This window comes from Oculina patagonica, unplaced genomic scaffold (assembly GCF_052425735.1).
Source record: "Oculina patagonica isolate OP01 unplaced genomic scaffold, crgOcupat unplaced384, whole genome shotgun sequence".
NCBI lineage: Eukaryota > Metazoa > Cnidaria > Anthozoa > Scleractinia > Oculinidae > Oculina > Oculina patagonica.
The window spans coordinates 362-11,040 of record NW_027558237.1 but is presented as its reverse complement, the minus strand read 5'-3'; the positions used below and the strand labels follow the sequence as shown (position 1 = coordinate 11,040).

Here is a 10,679-nt window from a genome sequence, read left to right as displayed (position 1 = left end):
TGAAAGGACTCTATGAAGAGTCTTCGGCGGAAGTGTGGTTGTCAATAAAGTCATTCAAAGAGCTGTTCAAAGTTCACGGAGGGACAGTTTTCTCAGCCAGTTTACATGATAAAAATTTAACTGGAAATAAACAGCCGCTATCCCCCGCCATCTTGGATTTATAGCTTTGAGCCTGCCGTTTCAGTCAGCGGTACGGCCCGTTCACGTGTCATCACGCGAGACCACACGCGTGTTCATATATTTGCTTTTCCTCCACGAATGTTCGTTTTTGTCATGGTAAGTAGATTGCGTTTGTTATTTACATGACAATATTTTCAATTTGTCTAAGCAAAAAAAATTTTCCTTCGCTGCAGCTTGATGTGTGTACTGCAATGCCCATTTTTAGTTCAGTTTCCTGTTATTTCTTTTCGCTGGTGGGAGACCTGATGCAAAAGAGACTAGAACGCTAGAACTGGGAAACCCGTGCAATCCGAACGGAGTTTCCGTAAAAATTACTGTTCAGTAAAAGAGTTCTAGAATTTTTCTGTTCAACGATCGTCATGCAGGGAAACGGTGAACCTAGAACAAGTATATGTAACGATGAAATCAAAATGTCAACGTCTCCTAGTCACTTCCCAGACATTTGTATTTTTTAATTATTGGTTGTTCAAATTCCCTTCCCCTGGGGAAAAAGTTATTACATGCTTTGATCAAATTCCTCTACCTAATGAAGAACTTTGTGGGATCTTAAAAAGGAGAGAGGTACAGATTCAGTCTCCAAACTGCCAAAAATTAATGTAACAAGAAGACTATTTAACCCTTTCAGTGCTAAGTTTCTTTAAAAACCGGGTTTTTTACCGTTAAACTATATTTTTGGTGCTACGATCCTGAATTTCCCTTAACTTTGCTTAAAAAGCACTTTGCCACAATTGATAAAATGAAGACAAAACAAATGCTGAAAGAGGCTAATTATCTGGAGTTGTCTTTGTCAGTGTGAAATGAAAACCACCAGGATCCCAAAAACTATTTTATTTCTTAAAAGTTATCCCATTTACAAAAGCACAGATCAGACCTCTTGCAAAACCTAAAAAAATGACAACTCTTCTATTAATTCTTTATGAAAATATAAACCCAGGGTTGGAAATAACGGCTGGTGAACGGTAATTACCGATCAAATTTATTACCCAGAAATTAAATAAAATTTGATTTTTTTAAAAAATATATATATTTAAGTGGTCATATATTTATCATTTGCACCTTCACAAAAATCACCTATCAATCTGTTTTTCTTTATTTCCAACCCTAAAGACCCTCGTGTTTTTTTTCTAAAACAACCTATTAAGTAAGTAGGAAGGTAGGTAAAATCCATGTAAGATACAATATGAGATGGTGTTGTTTCAAAAAATTTTCTTACCCCTCCCACAGAAGGTTTTTGGGGTACACAAATTTTGGCTTTTGAGACAACCCCCACCCCCTTGGAATATCCAATGACCTTCCATGGGGTGTGTATGGATATTTTCAGCAACTGTACATTCCAACAACTACACCACAAATACATGTACTCCTCATTTCTCATCATGAAACCATCCACACCACATCTTTACTGGCATTTACTGTAAAGACTAAGACAACACTACGACTGACTGTTCAACCCAGACAAACTCACATTAAACTGAAAATTTATTTCCTAAATTCTACCTTTATACACAGCTCCGCTAGACTGATTTGTAGAATATTCAGCCACTTTTTTGCATCTCATTTACATACAAAATAAACTGACAGTATTCCACCGAAAGCAATATAACAAATATGCACGGGCATACACTTAGATTTTAAACGGCCACTTACCCACACGAAGATCCAAACGAACAACTTTATTCTCATCTCTCCTCGTGAATACCGATAACTCAGCAGAACGTGACGGCTACCACAAACAACAAAACGAATCTGACGTGCATTTCCTTTCCCACCATTTAAAGAGAGTCCTTTGAAATTTACCACTGATGATAAATCAGTTTGAGCAACTTTTTGTTAAGCTATAAGCCCACTTGAAATCAAGAACGAAACTCAAACCATGTTTTACATCAAAATGCAGACCCCGAACTAGCCATCCCATATTTCCCGCTTCCGTACCAGGTAAAGCCGCTGACCAATAATACGGCAGCGGTAAACACTACGTCATGCAGATCACGCAATCATGGCGTGATCATCTTAAGAAATGTTTTTTTTTTTTTACGCTCTACGGGCCGGTTTGCGTTAAACAAATATAACAAGAGGTGTAACAACCTACTTTTTATCGGTTCTTTTTTTATTCACGTCTCTCGGGGCCTTCACGGTAACGCTGACCCTCACAGAAGGTATCTTTCATTCATTTATTTTTCCCTCTGGGTTTTATAGGTGGTTTTCACTGTCACGCCACTGTCACGAAAGAATAAATCCGTAACTATTAAGTAAAAAAAAAATCAAGAATATTACAGGTTTTAGAAAACTACTTAATAAACTTTTTGTCCAAGTCTCTGGTTGGACTCCAACACGGCCGCCGGAAATCAATGAAAACATCTGGCATTAATTTGCATACAAAAAGCGGTCAGATCACCCTCGTGAACAAGTAAACACTCACACAAACACTTCTAGCAAAACCTCAACTGTTCAGATTGTTAAAAATCGCAAGATAAGGCATTTTTTTAAAGAGAACGTGACAGCCTTCTGGCAGCCATGTTGGATCTTGTGTGGCGTGAAACTCCGAAATTCAAAATGCGCTATCTTAAAGACGGCGATTGCTATCAAGCTAAAAACCTTCAAAATGATATATATTAAGGACGTCTTATAACCAGTAAAGGATAAAAACTGGTCTTGCGATTCTGGATTTTAGAATTTTGATGACGTCATGTGAAAACCAAGAATAGCCTGATGTGATCTTTCAACACACCCTCCTGCATTTATAATAAATTGTTTTACTCGTCCCTATACTTTTTTTATTATTATTGTTTCCCTTTTACACAATTTCTACGCTAAGTAAAATATATTTTATTCCGGGCTTTTAAAAAAGGTATCGTACATGTATCATGATAGTTTTTTTTTCTCTCCCTCTCTCTCTCTTATTCGTCTGTAAGCTTATGTTTATTTCCTGTGAAATCTCCGCGGCTTTTGCATCAGTCTCATTTGTACAAGCACTCAGCACGAGAATAGAGGACCATAGAGGGTTAGAAACATTCTTGCTCAGTTGTGCTTTGCACCTGATGATTTAAAACCAATTATTGCAACCTTGGTGTCAATGCACCTTTCTGTTATTACATGTAGCCGGTCGCATGGTTTCCTCTCTTTAGATGTTGATCAGTATTGGGCCTTAAAGGGTTACTGAATTTCTTCCTAACTTATGGTTAACGCAGTGACAGGTTAGAGTAATTTCACTCTGACTACTGGGTCACTGTAAAACAAGCTTACATAGCGTTGTGACTTGAGTGAATCCAGTGCGGCCTTAAAGTAAGCGTAATTATTTAAAACATAATTATAGTTTACTTTTACCGGTTTCACTTGTAATAATAATAATAATAATAATAATTATAATAATTATAATAATAATAATAATAATAATAATAATAATAACAATAATTATAATAATCGTAATTGCTTACTTGTGGACGGGGAGGGAAAGCAGGAGTAAAAGCAGGTCCCTACTTCCTTCTGTAGGGGCGATAGGGAAAAGGAAGGGTTTCGAAATATTTGGAAGTGACTTTCCACTTCTTAACGTCGATTTCTTTAATGATATAAAAAGCATTACTTCTACATTACGCCTCCATTCTGTTTCTTTCAGTTTGTTCAATTTTCTTTCCTATTTGTCACAGGGCTAACTCAGCAGGACGTCATGGTCAACTTAGAAAACGTTATCAAGTCATTCGTCATAGTCATAGGCCTGGTTATGGCAAGGTTTCTTCTGAACACTGGTCGCTGTCTAAAAGCCATTGAGTTGTGCAAGGAATGTTTAATTCTCTTGACTGACGTTGAAGAAGTGGAAAAACAGCATTTCAAACGATTTAACGTGGGAGTCTGTATAACAATGTTCAATGTATACTGTCTTATCGGTGATTATATAAACGCAACAAAATACGGCAGGAAACTTCTTGTATTCTTTCGCGATTCGGGTGAACGAGCCAAAGAAGGTAACTTTACCCTTGCACTAGCAAATATATATAAGCAACAGTGTAAGTATGTAGAGGCGAAAGAACTGTATGAGAGATCAATCAATATAATGAAAGAAACTTGTGACAGAAAAGGAGAAGCAACAGCTTATGGACAACGTGGAACTATGTCTTATTATCTTGGGGAATACGACAAGGCTAAAGAGTATATGGAGAAAGCACTTGCGATCAGAATGGAAATTGGTGACAGAAAAGGACAAGCAGCAGATTACGGAAACCTAGGAAAAGTGTTTTATTCTCTTGGTGAATATGCCAAAGCCCAAGAATACATCGAGAAAGCACTTGCGATCAGAATGGAAATTGGGGACAGAAAAGGACAAGCAGCAGATTACGGAAACCTTGGAACTGTGTTTCATTCTCTTGGTGAATATGCAAACGCCCAAGAATACCACGAGAAAGCACTTGCGATCAGAGGGAAAATTGGTGACAGAAAGGGGCAAGCAGCAGATTACGGAAACCTAGGTACTGTGTTTTATTCTCTTGGTGAATATGCAAAAGCTCAAGAATACATCGAGAAAGCACTTGCGATCAGAATGGAAATTGGTGACAGAGAAGGACAAGCAGCCGATTATGGAAACCTAGGTAGTGTGTTTTATTCTCTTGGTAAATATGCCAAAGCCCAAGAATACCATGAGAAAGCACTTGCGATCAGAATGGAAATTGGTGACAGAAAAGGACAAGCAGCAGATTACGGAAAGCTAGGAACTGTGTTTCATTCTCTTGGTGAATATGCAAAAGCTCAAGAATACATCGAGAAAGCACTTGCGATCAGAATGGAAATTGGTGACAGAGAAGGACAAGCAGCCGATTATGGAAACCTAGGTAGTGTGTTTTATTCTCTTGGTAAATATGCCAAAGCCCAAGAATACCATGAGAAAGCACTTGCGATCAGAATGGAAATTGGTGACAGAAAAGGACAAGCAGCAGATTACGGAAACCTGGGAACTGTGTTTCATTCTCTTGGTAAATATGCCAAAGCCCAAGAATACCATGGGAAAGCACTTGCGATCAGAATGGAAATTGGTGACAGAAAAGGACAAGCAGCAGATTACGGAAACCTGGGAACTGTGTTTTATTCTCTTGGTGAATATGCCAAAGCCCAAGAATACCACGAGAAAGCACTTGCGATCAGAATGGAAATTGGTGACAGAAAAGGCAAACAGCAGATTACGGAAACCTAGGAACTGTGTTTCATTCTCTTGGTGAATATGCAAACGCTCAAGAATTCTGGTTATAAGCACCCCTGCTTATAAGCCCCCTCCAGTTATATAAGCCCATCATCCTGGAAACAAAAAAAATACATCCCATTAGAAGCCCCCCCCCCCCCCCCCCACCGGATATAAGCCCCCTCTACCAGATGACAGTACTGAATAGGGCTTAAGAAATTGTGCCTTTTTTAACTTAAAAACATATTTCCATCAACACTCCGGTGGCTCGTTTAAAAACATTTTTTTTTTCATTCCGTAAGCCCTCCAGATATAAGCCCCTCTGCTTATAATTAGCCCACCCAAAACCCCTTACGAAGTTGTATAAGCCCCGAGGGCTTATAACCGGAATTCTACGGTATACCAGATTGTTTTAAGAGTGGCAATATGAATTAATAATTAAGGTAAAACCTTTGGGCCTTTAATTATTTAAATAATGCACTTTTGGGCTTTAAATTATTAAATGCACTTTTAATTATCAATGATCTAAGATTTTTACACCTTGTTTACTCAGTGACAAGATTTGAACAGTTGCATATCTATGAGGAGGCTAATTTCATCAAAATACTGATTTAGTGCTCGACTGGTTTGTTCACAGTAAGCATGTAGGCAGTTAGGATGGCATTAAAAACAGAAATGAATCCTAGTCTTTTAGAGGATTGTTGATTTTTGAATATATCCATTATATTATACTTCAAATTAACAACAATGACGCAATAATCTGACATCAATTGTAGTCGGTAATTAAAACTTATTAATGACTAATTATAAATATTGTAACTATTAAAGAATGTATTTTTAAATTTTCACTTATTCAAGGCATTTCTTTACTTATTGCACCAAATAAAATTTCAGGAATCATGTTCCTCAAGTAAAACTTCTCCAGCTTGGATTTTACATCAAGCCAAAACCTGGCATCAAAAGGGACTGAAATTATCAAGATACCTTTATTAGTATAAATAACTAAGTCTGTTACATGAATTTTAGTCACTGCCATCTGGCATTGGACCTGATAATACCAGGTAGTTTCTTTTTTCAAGATCCACTTTGATCTCTCCGAGTCATAAATGATTTTGTCGCCAGCTGCAATGGATGGTTTCAAATTCTTCTTTGAATAGATTGATTTAACTTCAACTAATCGCTTACCACAACATGAACAATAACAAAACCCATCAGGACTAGCACCCAAAAAGGGTTGTTCCTCACTGACAGCCAATCCACATTCCATCATTGTAAAGTCTCCATGCTTTGATGACATTTTCTTTAGGTACAATTCCTTTGCTGAAACCTCCTTCAAATGACCCCATTCAAGTGGTGCAGGCATATTTTCTTGCACTGTGGGATGGTAATTCATAAGGAGCTTTATGGTGGCTTTAGGGTCAGTAGAATCCCTCAAATGGCAAATTTTATAAACATTTGATGCAGTTATTCTGCCAGCTCTGTGCTGCATCCACAGTGAATTGGTAACTTGTCCAATGGTCTTGTCATGCAACATATCTCTCTGCTCTTTCCCAAATTGAATAAAGTGAATAAATTCTTTGCAGGATTCCTCGGTAAGATCTTCTGGTTTCTTTAAGTCCATTTCCTTTTCATTTACAAACATTTCTCCAAGTTCTATTACTGTGTGGAGAGTTACATTATCATCTACTTGTTCCCAGTGCTGTACATTGATGTCATTTGAAATGTGTTGTGCAACTTGTTCTGAGGAATACTGTACTCCCTCAACTTTTGGAGCCCATGAGATAATTCCTGCAGATGGTACTGATGACCTGAGTGCATCAAATAGGGTTGTTTTCTCATTAACCATGTAGGTGGGACGGGGATCAAATTTAGTAAAGTGTGGTGAAGGGTACTGTTTGGGATCCTTTCCATATTCTTCTTTTGACAACTGTAAGTCTTTCAGCCTTACTGTTGATGCATTTTTACTTGACCTCTTATTCCAAAGGCATTTCCCTGTCGTGCATGTTTCAGCTGAGTTTTGCCGCACTGTTGTCTCAATATCAAAAAGTGCTGCAGCAAGATGTCTGCATCCGCCATCCAAACTGCAAAGTAATTATCGCTAAATGTTAAATTGCTTCATTGAGCATTTTACATTTTGCGTATTTAATATACTACTAATTAACGTCGCCCGTTCGGTCATTACAGGGAAATCTTAGACTGAGGCCTTGATGTATTGACCAAGGGACAGCGAGGTCAATACATCAAGATAGATCAATAATGATTACTGAAAAAGGAAACAAAAATATACACCTATCAATGGTTTGCCCCAGGATGGGGGGGGAGGCAACCCACGGGAATTTGACATCGTAAGTTGTCCCAGGGTAGGAATTTTGACATCTAAAATGGTCTGCTGGGTTAGAAATTTAAGAGCAGATATGTGAAATTTGACATTCACTAGGTGCCCAGGGGCTGGGAATTCAACTCAAAAAAAAAAATCAAAATCCCCTGGGGTTGCCCCCCCCCCCCCCCCATCCTGGGGCAAACCATTGATAGGTGCATTAAGCGAATTTTGCTGGTCACGTTGATAAATGTGATAAATGTTATGTACACATAAAACTTACTCACCCGCCCTGACAATTGCAGTATCCAGAAAATACCTCCCCATCTTCTTTCATTACGATCCAGCCGTTGTAGACTTTTTTGCCATCTTGTGTCTTTGACTTCTCAGTTGGCTTGACACTAAATTTGAAAAGACAATACTTCTTTCCCTTTAATGGATGAAATAACAGATCTTCAACATGACCATCAGCAAACAGTCGATAGCCATGTAAACTCTTGAAAGCTTTCAGTGTCTCTTTATCAGGGAAAGCAGTATTTAGCATAATATGCGAAAAAATTCCTTCGAACATAATGTGATTTTGGAAGCGAGTCGCACGTCCCTATATTGTGCGCGCGGAAGCGAAACGTTCCGCTTCCAATGCTACTCGAGTGAATTAAGGAATGGGTCAGGCTAAATTTTGGAGGGGGGTGGTCTAATCTAAAAGTTATTCAAGCTTTCGCTTAGAAACTTGCATAAGGTAAAGTGTTTGTATGAATTTTTTTTCAGTTTTTGGTTTAAAGGTGATTCCTGCTTGGTCACGTGACATACCAAACCCAAATTTTTGATATAAATTTCAAACCAAATTTACGAGAACTTGCAGGTATAAAGATGGACTAATTTTGATTTCTGCGAATGGCTGTAACTACCAAGTATGAAGAACTAATCGGGGATTTACAAATTTATTTATTTTGTTTCAATTACAACGTCTTCCCCTTGGAGAGGGACTGGGACTAGGCAAAAATAGGAAAGCATGAAGAAAAAATTAAAAAAATTTCAAAATCCCCGTTTAGCAGGACGTTTGGCTACGTGAGGCAAAGGTTTTGAGAGAAAAAACGAGAGTTTTCTTGTACATTTAAATCCCGTAACTTAAATGCTCATTTTTTACATTTAAGGGCGTGGTCAGTCACGTGACCACTTGGGGCTGAGCCAATCATTGGGAAGTTTCCTCTTCAATATAAACAAACAAAAAGAACCAAAGTTTTTGAGAAAAGGTGGAAATCACAAAGAAATGACCAAAATGTCGCATGAGAACAAGAACCATTCCTTAATTCACATGAGTAATGGGGACTGGAAGCAAAACGTCTCGCTTCCACGCCCACAATACACTATTAGTCAGGGGAAAGATGCGAAACGTTTCGCTTCCAACAGCCAATGGGCAAAAGTATGCGAAACATCTCGCTTCCACGCCCATAACCTTGAAGCACAAGAGAGATGCTGCTTTTCCTGTGAGATGGAAAGTGCTTCAGCAGTTGATATTTCAAAGTATTTTGCTGATGCTACTAACTGCCATTCGTTTCCAGAGGTACGAGCAAACAAGTCGCACCTTGACAGTTAGCTCAAAAGGAATGGAATTCGTTGAGAAAGTTTCACCTGTCAATGCACCACTGGAGAAATCTGAAACCTGTAACGTCATGTTTGTCTACATTCACCCAGAAGATTGTAAAAATGATACAAGACGTTGGCTTGGAGTCGTTAGCTGTACCCCAGGTGAAGCAACTCACTCTCATGGAAAACCAACCCCAAGCAAGATACCAACCATGTTAGAAGAACAAATTGTGGAATGTGTACAAAGCGACTTCACAAAGACTGCCAAAGACGTGCATTTTGGTTATGGAATGTCCTGCATGCCTGCTGAGGAATCTCCTGTAGCAGCAAATATAGACGTTATAAATCGTGAAGTGAAGAAAGCAAGAGTGGATCCCAACTTGGCGAAAGCTTACAGCATCATACAGAACTATGAAGCAATCGTTCAAGGTCGTGTCAATAAAGATGCTCACAAGAACCGTACGTCTACTGATAGCGAATTGCAAGACAAGACTAACTTTAACGACGAAGTGGATGCCTACTTGTGCCCTTACAAAGTAGAACACTACTTGACAGACAACCTTAATGCAGTTTTCTTTTTGAGCAGGCTTATGGCCAAGATTCTGTCAAGTGCAGATTTCATTGTCGTCGACGTTACCTTTCCATCCGTTGCCGACTTTCCATATCTACTGAATTATTCAATCACCTAACCATGGAATACATGATCTGTGGCAGGGCAAATTTAGACCGATTGACAGCAGAGGCATATCAGGTGGCCTTCAGTGGCATATTCAAAGCAGTTGAAAAGTACTACCCACAATTTGATCCTAAAGATTGCCTTCAGGCGGTAATTGTGGACTACTCAGATGCTCAAGTACAAGGTATGTTTTTTTTATTTGGATACACTTTATAATTTTACACGTATAAAAGGTGTTAGCAAAAAATTAATCAATGGTTGGCTTTTATTTTTTTTCAACTTCAGGTCTGATCCAGACTGTTGGACAGAATAAAGCTTTTAGCGTACTGAAAGGTTGTCAGGTGCATTGGATGCGGTCAGTGCTACGTGTTTCTAGTCGGGTGTGCCAGTCAGAGGATGAGCAGTTTCTTTTTAAAGCCATCAGAAGAGCTATTTCTCTGGCAGAAACGGAAGAGGATGTCCTTAAAATTGGCTGTTGGAAGCGAAACGTTTCGCATACTTTTGCCCATTAGCTGTTGGAAGCGAGATGTTTCGCATACTTTTGCCCATTGGCTGTTGGAAGCGAAACGTTTCGCATCTTTTCCCTGACTACTAATATATATATTGTGGGCGTTGAAGCGAGATGTTTGGCATACTTTTGCCCATTGGCTGTAGGAAGCGAAACGTTTCGCATACTTTTGCCCATTGGCTGTTGGAAGCGAGATGTTTCGCATACTTTTGCCCATTGGCTGTTGGAAGCGAGATGTTTCGCATAC

At 38.8% G+C, this 10,679-nt stretch overlaps 2 protein-coding genes across 2 annotated transcripts; one reads left to right on the top strand and one right to left on the bottom strand.

Annotated features, from left to right (window-relative positions):
- The first annotated feature begins 3,864 nt into the window (after positions 1-3,864).
- LOC144640613 (uncharacterized) lies at positions 3,865-5,482 on the top strand. Its single transcript, XM_078499709.1, has one exon. The coding sequence runs from the start codon at positions 3,899-3,901 to the stop codon at positions 5,357-5,359; it is 1,461 nt and encodes a 486-aa protein (XP_078355835.1). The 5' UTR covers positions 3,865-3,898; the 3' UTR covers positions 5,360-5,482.
- A 715-nt stretch (positions 5,483-6,197) lies between these two features.
- Positions 6,198-8,205, bottom strand: LOC144640614 (uncharacterized). The gene is made up of 2 exons (XM_078499710.1): positions 7,949-8,205; positions 6,198-7,425 (listed from the first exon to the last, which is right to left on the bottom strand). Exons 1-2 carry the CDS (start codon positions 8,203-8,205, stop codon positions 6,198-6,200), a joined length of 1,485 nt encoding a protein of 494 aa, XP_078355836.1.
- Between the last annotated feature and the right edge of the window lie 2,474 nt (positions 8,206-10,679).